The following is a 14,419-nucleotide window of genomic DNA, read 5'->3' as shown; positions in this document are numbered from 1 at the left end:
CTCCTTAAACTTTTTGGACTAAGGCAATATTTTCACTTCAGGAAAATTTGTCTATACAGAGCAAGGCTCACAACAAAATCCCTGGCCTATTACTTCTGTTGTGGTGTATTTTTAATGATACACAAACCTCAATGTAAAAATCTATTTTATTTGCCTAAGATTTGAGGGAAAGTGGCTAGAAATGAAGACTACTAGGCCTTACGACAAATAACTTTCACTCATGCAAATAGTAAGGCACTTTAGAAACTGTAGAACTATATAGAAAGTTCAGGGCAAATACAAGCAAGAATCCTTGATGAGGAGCCAGAAGTAATCTCTCTCCCCACTGACTTATCTAGAACTTTGCTGATCGAACTGTGGTTCATGGGCCATCTGCATCAATATTACCTGGGAGCTTGTTAGAAACGCAGAATGTTGGGGCCCTGCCCTACATCTATGGAATTAAAATCTGTATTTCAACAAGACCCCCAGAATATTTGCGCGCATATTAGAGTGTGAAAAGCAGTGATATAGAAATTGCTAACTGAATGCTTCACGATGGCAGGGACCTTGCTTATACTGTTTATTGTGATATCGCTAGTACCAAGAACAATATCTGGCCTACAGGGGACACTTGATAAATATTTGCTGAATAAATCCATATGTGAAGATCTCTTATAGTATTTTCCACTTTGTGCTATGATTACGTGTATAAAATTCTTACATCTGCACAAAACTGCAAGTTTCTTAAGGGAACAGACGCTCTTATTCATCTCTGAGTCCACTGTATGCTTCCCAGTGTTTGCATGTATCACTCCATAAACGTTTCATCAATTATAATGTTTAGATATTCAATACAGGAATAAGTTATTACTGTTAGATATTAGCTATAATATTGCTTTAATGTGAAAACTTTGGAGAAATATGTTTAAATCAACATATAATTCCTGAATTCATCCATTTGGCTTTGGTTTTCAATATAGAAAGAGAATTCACCCAAAGAATCAAAATTGTAATGGAAAACATTATGTAGGGCCAAGTCCTGATTCTATGGGGTACCAGAGAACAGGGATGGCATGGATGATTGAAACCCAAAATTGATTCCAAAACCTCATGTTATTCAATAGCCTCAAAGTCTTTTCTTACCAAATCTCATACCAAAGCTGCTATACATTTCAGAAATGTCATTTTTAATTTTATTTTCTTTCTCAAATCCACCCACTGGTAGACAGGCCCAGAGACTAAAATGGCTAAAGCCATCAAAAGAGAAAGATAGTGATAGATCTACATAATAAACAAACTAAATGATTAGTCCTCAAATAACCAGATATTAACACAAAACTCTAGAGCTAAGTAAAGAAATAACAATTTGTAGCAGTGATAATTATAAGAAGTAATCAGATATATTAATAGGATAGATGTATCGATAACAAGACCATCTCAAAATAATGAGATATTCAGAGTCATAAATACTGCTGGTTCTCTCAGTCCATGTTATAAAGCAGGGACCCCCTTCCCAATAAAAAAACTACTTTGTTTCTTTTTAATCAACTGAATTAGATTGTCCTTTATACATTTTTTTTTTCTTCAGAGAACCCAGAGTTTAAACTATCAGATATATCTCACCCCATATGTATATATTCATATGGAATATCCCATATACATACATGCACCCCCCCACACATACATACATACATACTGTCATGTTGTTGTGTTCCCAAAAGTATAGTTGACAATGGTGATAGCAGAGTGTGTAATTAGTTTTCATTGTTCCCCTGACAGCTATAGTTCCATACAAGACCCTTTTCTTTTTATGTTGTAAATGCTATGGAAAAAATACACTAATAACAGGCATTTAATTATGGGTCCAGCAACCATAGTGGGAACATTGCCAGAAGAGACTGGAACCTCTGGGATAGCAAAAACATATATTTGTGGGGGGGGTGGGGGTAGGTTGTTCTTCAATTACAGTGATGCTCAAAATATTGATGACAGGCATATGATGGAAAATTTTTTAAAATTTTCCCCCCAGTCTCTGTCAACAATAAAGTAAGTATACAATGCTACATCAATACTAAAACCAAGAATACTATCATATCTGTACTAAAATATTAATAAGAATAAAGGCATTGCTTATTAATAAGGGAAATACCCTTTAGAAGAGCTTCATGTTTTGATATTATCAGCAAAGAGTAGTACAAAGATTCAGTTTCAAATTTTGTTTTCTGCTTTGCTTTTCACAGACTTAAAAAAAATTAGCACTTGTGATATCAAATATCTGGGTGCTACATTCCCTGAGGCTTACTTTAATTTGCTTTATACAGTATTTAAAATAAAGCATCCCCCGAGTTGCTGTCATGGCAGACACCAGATCTGTCACTGAAGTCCTTTCTCGCCTGATTAATTAGTAATTGGGAGACACATTTTGGCAGCTTTCATTTCCCTATTATTTTCTCTAGTTTGACACAAAACCCTGTCAGAAGCACCACTATTTGAACTGTACCCCTCTTAGTGCTGGGTCACTAAATTTTAATAAATGGAGCCCCCGCCAGAAAACTACCGAAATAGGCATAAAAGTTTATTGAAGCAGTAACAGTAAACAAATATACGAAGAAAACACGGAATGCCACAGTATCTAAAACATTAATGGTCTGTCTGAACCCAGGGGTTACTGGCGAGATTGCAGAGCAGAGACTAAAAGAAAAGGCCTTTAACAAAACCACTGCTTTCATCCGTCTTTAAATATATATATACACATATATAGCTATAGAAAGCAGACAAACACTTTGGTGCAGCAGAACCATACATCTGAGCCTCCTCCACTATCCCAACCAGATGAACAAATTTATTGGGAGGCAAAGTCTGATAGTGACTACAGGGATACAGAACCCATCCAGAAGTCACAAAAGCTCTCAGCCAAACAAAGAAACATTTTTCATAAAAGGTAAGGTGAGGAACTTAAAATTTAAGCTAAAAAGACTGATACTTTGGAGAGCTGCAAATAGCTACAGAATCAGTTTCAGGTTCTCCATCTCAAAGTATCAGTCACTTCAAAAAAGCATCCTGCTATGATGGTGGCTCAGGACACTTGTGTGCCACGGCAGTGGCCATGCTGTGTGGGTCAGAGGTCACAGCTTCCACATTCCGACATCTGTCTATATTTTCTTGCCCTGAAACAATAGAAGGGGATCTAGGCTCATTTGCTCCCACTTTGTTTAACCTAATTGTTAAACACAAAGGATCATTTCCCCACATTTAGAATTATTTTTCCTTTTTTTCCCATTCCCATTTGTCTCTGTAAAATTAAATACTATAAAAAAACTTAACCAAAGGGTTAAGTCCCCCATACATCGTTCAAGTTCGGTAAATGGGACAAAGTCGTATATCCCACCGGCGTCTATGGAACATGAGACATCAAGTATCATGTCCACCACCATCAAAATCTAGATAACAATTTGCACTATAATTATCCAACCAAAATAAGCCATGACTTGATTTTATTCAAACCACAAAACTGCATTTTTAATATGAGAAAATACTTTCATTTACTTTTATAATATGTATTTTCATAGTAAGAGGCAAGCGCTAATTGTTAACTATAGTTTCTGCATATACCTATGTAAGTCACTAATAAAACTTAGAATGGACACTCTGACAGCTTAGAAGCAATAAGAAAAAAAAATATTTGTTAGTTCATTTAAAACAAAAAGGTCACTTTGAACACTCAGTTATTTTAGTCTTCTCCATCAGCCAGTCAAAGAAAAACAGATGATGGATATCAGAGGAAAGCTTTCAGTACAAAACTGTCAACTCAGACCTGGACTTTAATAAGGAGTCCCTGAGATGTATATTCGTTCTTAAAACATGTATTTTATTTATCACCCTTTATATTGCATCTGCAACCACCAAAAATCTTACTTCTAATGAACTGAAGCAATCTGTGACATAAGTCGTATTCAATCTATGCCAGTTTAATCAGACTGAGTCAGGTTACTTTGAAATTAATCTCAAGGAAGTTCTGTTTTTACTGCAGTACATGGGAATAATGTTCCCAGACATCATCAAACAGATGCAGTAGGAAGAAGTGTAGTATAAATTTTTGGTAAAGTTTACTAGGCCACATGTTCTTCCAAATGTACCCAGAAATACAAAACATGGTACAAAATATAGCAGACTCAGTTGATATACTGTCATAATTTTTAATAATAAATACGAATTTACTTCCAAAATAATTTTCTATAAGAATCCACAAGAACAGTTTAGTAACGAGATAGTGAGAGCCTATATTTCAGGGACAAAAAGGATCTGACTTCATATGATCCTCCTTAAAGCACCCCAAACGCTTTGTTTTTAGAGGTACCCACACTTTTATCAGTGCCTCTTACTAGGGAAAGATTCCTGGTACCGCTGAGCAATTTGAAAAAAAAATGTGAACCAACAAATAAAAACGACTACTTAGTACCTTCTCTTAGTCAAAAAAAGGAAATCAGGATTTGGGGGGTGACAATAGGGGCTATTAATACATTACTCTGAATTAACAGTAAATTATAAGCTTCAAGAGAAAAATACATATGTAAACATGGTACAGCCCAACATTTAACATGAAAATATAATATACCTGGGTTTAAAATATTACTAAGTTAAAATATCCTTTTTTCAACTAGATACAAGAAGATAGCATTTTAGTGAGCTCACAAATTATTAAGATAGAGCTTTAAATGTAGAGCTCTGCCAAAATGATTATATAGTGGTTTAGTCCTTTTCTATCGTCCATATTCATTTCCGGACCATTTTCATGAAAGAAATAAAATCGGTCTTAAAACAAGATGGCTGCTTCTAGGGGAGAAAAAAAAAACAAACAAAAAAACGCTGATTTAATCGAAAGCCAAAACCCTAGCTTCTCTAAATCGAGAAACAAGAACTTAGTCATATGTTTTCCTAATCTCCAAGGATGTACTCATACACTTTCATATGGAAACCTATGAATTATACTGTGCCATTATTTAAATAGCATTAAATCATTATTTAGCATTAATCATTAATAGCAAAGCAATTTTTTAAAAAGGTCTAATCTTTGTGTGCTAATAACATGATTGTCCAATGCATATTCATGGAGATATCACAGGACCAAAATTCCCACTTATACTTCATACCAGAATCATGATCATCAGTCTTGGAAATCGGGTCACTTGATAAGTAATAATATCTATATCTTATATCTCTTAAAGAGGCCCATCATAAAATGCTCAGTGATATCCTGTTCCAAATAAATCAACTGTATTTGGCTTTTTAAAGTAAACACTCGAGGAACTTAACTGTTAGACAATCTCTCCTTGAACTGCACCTTGCTGACCTTCCCTGAAGCAAATGGCAGATTAATTTTATGACACATATTAAAAAATTAAAAATATTTCCCTCCATTTTGAAATAATTTTTAAATAGGTTTTTTTAAATCACTCAAAACTATTTTTATTTCTCACTTGAGTGGAAAATAAGACCTGACAGTAACATTTTCTTCAACCTGTCAGCTGTCAATTGTATGAAGGATGTTTCTAAAGATGACAAAGGTTTATTTTTCCTTATTGAAAATGATAGAATTCTACCTGAATGAAAGCTGAGCTAACCATCACTGTGGTACCCTACTGTCTCTCGGCAACTAGCTAACTTAAGGAGGAGTTTTCGCTATTTTAAAATAATGTTTTTCCTGAAATCTATGGTTCATTGTTTGAAAACTATATTCAAAAGCCTCAAAATCAAGAGTTTACATCCATATACATTTTAGATTGGAAAATAGTGCACAGATTTCAGTAGTTTACAATAAATCCTTCAGAGTACAATAAGGATTACTGATTATCAAGAATAGTAAGATATAAGGAACTTTTTTCATTTATACTCAAAATTATGCATAATAATTATAGTACAGAAAAACTTGCATTATTACTTTTTAATTTTAAACTAAGTGGTTCTGTGTCATTGTGCTGCCTGTTTACGACTGACTTAATTTGAAAACATAAATGCAGACAAATTTGAGAGGAAAGAGATCTCCTGGTAGTGAGTAATATCCCACTCAGAAACACTGGAAGCTCAAATTAATCACAAGAAACTTTTCGACAAAACAGCTCAGGATATAGGTTGAGAAGCCGACTGAAATATAAATCTAATAATATAAATCAGGCCCTTAAAAGAGACAGTAATTTATTGATGTTTAGCTGTCTAAGACCACCATCGTAAGACAAATTACTAAAAGTGAATATTAATACCTCATTTCTTATACCCCTCTTTAAGGTTTTTATACCTGAACATGAAGGTGTTATCCGTCACAAATGATCAAAAGGCAATTTTTTCTCAGTTCGGAGACTGATCCTGACTGAGTGTCCTGTGTAAGTGGCCAGGGCCTTCCTCACTGTACTTAGGGACACACAGGCTTCCTTTTCAGCATGGACATTCCAATCAGGGCTGCTATTTTAATGGTTTGTATATTGTTTTTGAAAAGAAAATTGATGATATGTAATCAGTCACCATAGAGTGGTTGATTACTTAAAATAAAATATAGCTTTTTAAATCCTCATTGCTACTGGAAGTTATTCAAAATAAATAGAAAAAGAGGATCGAGTGGCATCTTTTAAAGAACTGTTAAGCAAATGTTTTATATTGGGGGGGAACACTAAGCAATAAACCAAATGCTACTCACACATGAAATTCTGTTCTTAACATTTTATGTTTTATTCATTTTATATTTTAATGTTTTCTCTCTCTCAAAGGTAGATTCTTTTGGCATATACTTCTCCCAAGCTTGCAAAGGCCAGGACTCCTGAAGGACTAATTGTATTCATTCATTTTTTTGGCCCAGCATGAAGCTAGTAGCTTGCTTGGTTCAGAGCAACAGGGGAGAAAAGGAAACGCTCATCTTTATCTGTCCCTATCCAACAGGAAATCAGGCCAGTGGGCAGAGTGCAATGAAATGCCTGTTCAGAAGGCATCTTGCAAGATTAAATGGCAAGAAACTCACAAGGTTAATTTGCCCCCCAAATAACGAAGTGCTCCTTCCAAACCTGATCCTCAGCCTTCAAAGGTGAAAGCCTTTAAAGCTATTGATTATCAGCCAGAACACACATGGCAACGAGGTATTCGTTCAGCGAGCCAATGGTTTAGTTAATACCACTAAAATCAACTAATGGGGAGTAACGAACTACTGAAGGCTCTCTCTGATTCTTTTAATCACAAGGAGTTTATTGACCTTGGTCTCACAGTGGAAATGCCAAATTAGACTATACAGCCAAGTGTTCCTCAAATAGCACTGATGTTCCAGTCACCTAAAAAAGACAGTTGACTATTTCTGCTGGCTTATTATGAATATATAATAAAACGCATAAAATAGATGGAACATAACATCTCAGTAGCTAACTGTTTTTCAAACTTCTATGAAAAAATGGCTAAAAACAAGAAGCGTACTTTTCTTTTACAAATTTCTAGATAAAAAAAGGGAGAGGAGGAGGATTCACTTCAGGTCTCCTATAAGTGGATATGGATAAAAATATGGGATATAAATGTCCATCATACTATTTTATTTTTATTCAGATGTTTACATAAATTCTGATATAAATATCAAAATAATAAAATTACCCCATCACATCTATCAAAGTGATACATTACATTGAGGCTCAGTTACTCACGTTAAAAGATTCTAAATAACGCCTTTTACTTGAAGAACTTTTATGTTCCTAACATATGAAACATTATTTAAAACATTTAAAATTTCAAAAATAAAGTTAATTCTTTAAAATCTGGTGATAAAAATCACTCAAAACCCAGATCAAGCTTCCATCTTTCCTCAAAACAAATTCTTAGATTTAAACCAAATTGATTTCATTTATTTGTCAGAGGAAAAGGCACAATGCTGGTATACTGGTATACATGGATGGCTCAGATTTTTAAAAATGAAACAAGTGAATTTTGAAAGAGGAAAAATACCCAAGGGATTATGATTAGGAAAAAAAAATGTTACTATTCTCCCTACTTAGCCACATCCATATAACCTACACTGCCAGAACAATTTGGGAGCACTGACCTAGAATTCACAGCACTTTCACAACTCCAAGATTACATGTTAACAAAACTAAATGGTGTCAATTACCTGCTACTCTAACGTGAACTGTTTAATTTACAAGTCCCTACAAGAATTGAAAAAGTCCAAAGAAAACATATGATTAGGTTAAAATTTAGTAAATCCTAGATGCATTATAGATATTTTTCCCCTTAGGAGTATCACCTTTTAAATTGGTGATACTCAAACCTTAACGGAAGCAAAGCACCAAGTGAGGAGAATCAGGATTCTCCAAGTGTAGTGGTTATATTTGCCACTGCATTAGTTTACTATTCCTTCATTAATGCCAACCAGTAGGAGAGATGTTTAATTATCCTAGCACCATTTTGGCAACTGGTCAAAAGAATCCAAGAACTTTCCAATATACACACAGTGTTTAAGAGAATATTCTCACTGGAAGCACCAAACTGTTTATATAGCACGCTTCAGATTAAGAGGCATGTTCTTAATATTGACTCATCTCTATCTTTTTAAGTGTAGCTACTAAGGGAAAATGTAAATAAAGTTTTATTACTGAAAGAAAGTCTTTTTAAAAGTTACTTAAAAGCTTTTTACATTCTTAAAGAAATTAAGGACAAATAGTTATATTCTCCTTGATTTAGATTTTCATTACTCAAAGTTACTTAGTAACACGCTGGTTCAGAATTCAGCATAGAGTAAAAGGATCATTCTATTGCTCTCACTATTTAGGTGAAACTCATACAACTTTCCAAATTTTTTAATATAGAAGATTCATTTAGGCAAATGTTGTCAGATATATCTATTCAGACTGATCTCAATTGCTATTTCAGAGATTTGTGACAATTCAACACATAAAATCAGTCTGGCCCACCACCCAATAAACAATGGTAACTAAAAAGTTATCAGCATTTGAAAATTAAACATCCACTTCCCCAAAGTGAATACCCAGGAACATCGATTCCAACAGTAACACCATCTGACAGCAAATACGTTTAATATTTTTTCCTCAGTGAACCTAGATATATGGATGCTTATGGTATCAACCTGCCAGTAATGACACCCAATTCAGCTGATATACTCCTATGACTATACAAGTTACACAGTAAGATAATTAAACCCTGTGATCAAGATGTAATATTTAATTCTAATTTTATCTAAAAATAATTTCAAATTGAAGTCCATTAGTATAAGCTAAAATATATTTACTTCATTTTGCCACAGTACCCATTACCAGCTTAATGTGTCCGCTGAACTTTTCTTCTAAGAGAAAAATAAAAAAATCTATTTAAGTTGCAATTAAAGTTTCCACTTATTCTCAAAAGATTGAAGTCTCCTGGTTATATTATTAGAATAGCAAAATCTTAAGATAGAATTTTTGTAAAACCAAAAGGCATAGCTAACTTACTTTAAAACATAACAACATATATGAAAAGGAAATGTAAAACACTGAATTTGTAAAATTTAGTAAACCCATGCAAATTTTCTAAAATATTTCTTCACCATCTTTTATGATGAATTGTTAGTGTTTATTTCTAAATTACTCATTGCATTTGGCTCCTTTTAAATTACATCCAAGCTGACTTTTCTTAATGCATCAAAAAAGCACCATCTTATTCAACGTATCAGAGATAAATCTACCTACCAGCACCTACTTTTAAAACTATATTATTTTTAAAGTAAGTTTTACTGTAATAACATACAAAGATAAATGCATCCAGAAACTCCTAAGAATAGCAAAGTTGGAGCTGAATCTCTTGGAGGGGGAGATACATCATTCTTTCTTTTGAACATTATCAAACTGATAATGATCAAATAGAGAGGTATTTCCACAAACTTCAAATTAGAATAGCGACTTGAGAATACTCTTGGTGTTTTAAAATTCTACAGACTAACTTTGTGCAGGTTCAAAGCCATCACGGCATCCTGAGCAGAAGAGTTTTCTGCAGGCAGGGCAGATCTATTAAAAAACATGACCTGTGACAAAAATCAATGTGCTAATCTCAAACCCAACAACAGTATCAAAAGCATAAAACAGAGATAACCTAAGATAAAATGTCCTCAAGCTAACTCAGACTAGCCTGACAGGTTAAGGAGGGGTAGCGCCGGGTGTTGGTGATTCTTTCTGTTTTAACTCAGGATGTCTGGAACACCCAAGTATCCAAAAAAATGAATACATGAGAAAAAGACACACTGAAGTTTGGAGCAGGAAAGCAAAGACAACCAAAAGCAAAATGTCCCAAATTCAACTAACCAATTTCAGTTTTATTTAATAAGGTGCTAACGGTCAGAAATATAAATTCTTGTTTCAATATGCTGTCTAATAAAGCCCAAAGGGGAATAAAACCAACCAACATAATGAGACTTGCTTTTAACACCATCACAACTGGAAAGCTTGCTCTATTTGTCCTGTCAGCTTGAATAAAAGGCATCTCCTCTGGCAGGATGGCTTCTCTTTCTCTTTTCCTAATAGTAGTAAGTGGCATGTCAAAGAAGAAATAGCTTCCCATCCCACCACCCACCTCCGTGAGACTTTTTTGTAACCAAACTTTCAGGGATGTCTCCACTTCTGCCAGGCGGTGCGATTAAGACTTGGGCTACCTGGGTGTGACTATCTTTCCAGGGTTAGCAGGCAGGGGGGACTCTCTCTCCGTTCGGCAACCGGTGGACCGCTTGTGGGGAAATCTGTCCATCTTCATCTGAGCTGACATTACTTCAATCGGGGCATACCTCCCATGCCTGCATAACGAGGGCTGGCGAGGGGCTGGAGGAGAGAGCTATGCGGAGGTAGGAAGAATTGGATGTGCCCGTGGGTCCTCTCTCCCCAAGCGCGCTGGGCGCCGAGGAACCACGAAACTCTCCCCTCGGCCTCCCGCCTCTCTGCCCCCAACTTCCACTCCAACCCAGGGAAAAATCTAGGATTTAGGTATAATCGATGCTATTTCTCTCCTAGGTGGGTACCGAGATCAGTCCACAGCTGGAAGCTGGCCTCGGTCCCAGAGAGGCAGAGCAATATGGGCCCAGCGGGGCCGACTGCTGCCCACAAGCCCAGAAGAAAGAAAGGCGCGGAGCCGCTCCGAATCGGGAAAGGTCGGCCCGGCACTCTGGACAACCCTCACCCCCACCCTACTTCCAGGGTCCGCGAGCAAGGGACGTCTGCGGGAGGTCAGGGTCCAGCAGGCGCGCTAGGGCGGCCCCGGGCGCCCACCTCTAGCCCCTCGCGTCCCCGGCGGGCTTCGGGGATGCCCGCAAAACAGTTCCAGGTAACCGCGCGTACTGCTCTGGCTGCACACCGCCAGGCCGCGAGCCAAGGGCTCCCACCTCGCGGCTCGGCCAACTCCAGCTGCTCGCTCCGCACACATGACGTAACCCGGCGTTAGATCAAACTTTCTGGCACCTTGAGCCCACCGAGGGGTGGAGGAGGTGGGAGAATCCTCTCTACTGCCAAGCGCACCGGGCCCAGACTGACGCAGAGGCCGGATGATTTCCTCGCAGTTAAAGAGGAAAATAAAAACCTAAAGCTTCCGCTTCCCAGTCCTTCTCACTTAGGCTAGCCCGTGCGCTCTTTGAGCGCACCGGGAAAAAGGGAGAGAAAAAAAAAACTTTGGGGATGTTTGGCGGGTTCTCCCCGCTGTCCCTGCGCATCCACGCTCCAGGCGGGAGCTCCTGACGGCGCGCACCCGGGGTTCCCCTTGCCCAAGCCCTGCGCCGGGATTGGGATGCTGGACAGCCCGCCCGGGCGGGGAAGCGGAGAAATCCCCGGCTCCCGCCTCTTCCGAGTCTCCCCGCACTCCGCAGAGGCAGCGAGTCTGGGCAGCCCTAGGGACTCCTAGGGGCGCCCGGCCTCTCCGCGGAGGCTTAACAAAGAGGGGCGCGACGGGAGCGCTTCCAGCGGGCGCCTCCACAGCCATCAGCGCCAGGGCGACGCAGGAAGGTGCGCGCCGCCGGCGGCCGGTGCGCGCTGGTCCCCGCCGTCGCTGCTCCTTCCGCAGGGCCCCAAGGCCCGGATAGCCCCGGCTCTCCGCCCCCTCTTGCCTTACCTGGGGTTGCTGCTGTTCCAGTAGACGGCGTAGCGGTCGGCGACGGCCTTGGAGCCTGGATCCTGGCTGAACACACACATCCAGAGCACCAGAAACACCAGCGTCAACATCTCCACGTGCAGCATCACGCCTGGCCAGCGGCGGAGCCCCCGACGCGCCACTCCGGGGAGAGAGCAGGGATCCGCAGGGAGGGAAGAAGGGAGGGTAGGGGCGAGAGAGGCGAGAGAGCGGGAGCCAAATAAATATGAATAAATAAAAATGAAGAGGAGCGAGAAAAGAGAGAGGCACACAGCAAGCTGGGGAGGGGGAGGAGAGCGAGAAGAAAAGAAGGCGGTAGAGTGGGGGAGATAAAGACAAACTCGCACCCCCACTGGAGGGCTCAGGAGGAAAAAAGGAATCACAAGATGGAGAGAAGCGTGCGTGTGTGTGGTGGCGGCGGCGGCGAGGGCGGGGAAAGGGGTGCCAAGCTGTGTCTCGGGCGGCGGCGGCAGGCCAGTCACCCCGGGAGAAGGAGGTGTGTGCCGGCCCGGGCAGCGGCAGCGCGGGTCGGGGCAGGCGGCGGCGCACGCTGCACAGTCACCGGGAGTTGCGCGCCGCGGCCGCGGGGAGACATACACCGGCCCGCCCGGCCCGGCTCAGCGTCGGCGCCGCGGGCTGCGCACGGCTCCGCCGCCGCCCAGGGCCCTCGCACTGCGCTCCGCTCCGCTCCAAGTTACTTTGGCGGCCGGTGGGAAACTGCAGGAGGAAGGCTCCGTGTGGATGGGGGGTCTTCGCGCCTATGGCCCCGGGAGTCTGAGAACCCCCTTCCCCCGCCTCCTCTGTGCCTTAACCCGAGACCCCTGGAAATCTCGGAGGAGTCGTAGGTGGTGTGGGTTTGCGCCGGTGCGCCGAGAAGGGTGGGGATCCGGAGCCACAAACCCAGCCCCGCCGGCGTCCTGGAACTGGTTAAGCCACAGCTAAGCTGGCGAGGAGCGGTCTTGCCTCGCAAACCTCAAAGAAAAGTTTGGCTCTTCGCTTCTTCCGGCAGGTCCCCCGGCGGAGGTGGACTGCGGCGGCGGCGGCGGCGGCGGCGGGAGACGCCACCCCGGGCGCTGGCGGAGCCTCGGGGATTTCTCGCGCGTGCTTTTCTTGGCCGGGTGTGGGTGCACCGGAGTGAATGAAGAGCAGAGGTTACGAACCAGCCAGCCAGGCGGAGCTGGGATGCCCAAACCTGCAGGACGACGCCAACCCAAGTGTTCGGCTGGAGAGCGGGAAGGGAAACAATCACTTTCAAATGAATGCCTCCAACTCCTGGATGGGCTGATGTCAGTCTCCGATCGCCTTCCGGGAGCGAGAATGAGCCCCCAGACGTGGTGCCAAGAGCCCCAAGTGAGCCCTCAGAAGTGTCCCTGCGACTCCGACGGGTCCGACCCCAAGCCCGGCAACTTGTACAGATGCATCAATCAGTTTGAAATGGGAAAAGAGAAAGAGAGAGCGCACGAGCGAGTGGCACCTCCCCGATGACTACATCAGAAAACCTTCTCGATTCTCCCGCAGCTGCTCCTCTTTTCCTCCTTTGCCACAGCAGCAACAAGAAGCGAAAACCACCAACCGAATCCTAAAATCCCTACCAGGCGGGAAAATAAACTTGAGTGCAGCAGCAGCACGAGCAGCCCGGGAGGGATTGAAACGACTGGCGAGAAGTGGAAAGGGGTAAAAGTCAGTTTTGCAAAATAGAAAAAAAAAAAAAGAGAAAAAATGCTTTATGGGAAAAATCTCCTCGGGCACGCCCCCTCCTTAATGACCTGCGTGTAAAGCCGACAGCGGCGGCGACCCAGCAACAGCAGCCGCACCGGAGCGCGCGGCCGCGCGCGTGGACGTGGACGTGGGCGGCGCGGGGGGTGGGGCCGCCCGGGTGGGGAGCGCAGGGCGCGGGGCAGGCGGGTGGCGCGAGCGCGGGTGTGAGCTCCGGGCCGAGCAGGGGGAGGCGCCGCCAGCCCGCGCCCAGCCAGCGCTGCTGCCGCCGCGGTCCGGGTCATGTGGGCTGCCTTTTTTTTTTTTTTCATGCAGTTTACTTGGAAAGGGTGGGGGGTGGCTGGAGCAGCCAGTCAGGGAAAGGCCTGCTGTTTGCTTACAGATCGAGGTTTTTTCCTCTGCCTTTACTCCAACCGGATTGGTTTGCTCCACGAGAAAGAGGCATTTTCCTAACCTCCTCCCTTCCCCACGCCTCCTACCCCCTCCCCGGCCCCACCTTCCAGAAACCTGACTAATTGAATTACTGGGAGTGCCGAGGCGCCTTCTCCTCCGCCCGAGCCCAGCAGCCGCGAGTAACCCTTTGGATGCTGAGTTCCATCTGGGC

General features: G+C 42.0%; 1 protein-coding gene across 3 annotated transcripts in view; it reads right to left on the bottom strand.

The window, feature by feature from the left end:
- EFNA5 (ephrin A5) overlaps nt 1-14,020 on the bottom strand; it is a 290,294-nt gene extending 276,274 nt beyond the window's left edge. Inside the window, exon 1 of one of the 3 annotated variants that reach the window (XM_087429951.1) lies at nt 12,082-14,020. In XM_087429951.1, coding sequence (XP_087286077.1) covers nt 12,082-12,206 — 125 coding nt within the window. In that variant the 5' untranslated portion in view covers nt 12,207-14,020. Of the gene's footprint in view, nt 1-11,362; nt 11,876-12,081 lie in introns of those variants that run through there. The other 2 variants (XM_004420328.3, XM_087429952.1) reach the window with 2 other exon arrangements.
- Nucleotides 14,021-14,419: the final 399 nt, after the last annotated feature.

Source organism: Ceratotherium simum, chromosome 4 (assembly GCF_057802395.1).
Source record: "Ceratotherium simum simum isolate JZ-2026a chromosome 4, ASM5780239v1, whole genome shotgun sequence".
Taxonomy (NCBI): domain Eukaryota; kingdom Metazoa; phylum Chordata; class Mammalia; order Perissodactyla; family Rhinocerotidae; genus Ceratotherium; species Ceratotherium simum.
This window is presented reverse-complemented; position numbering and strand designations above follow the sequence as displayed.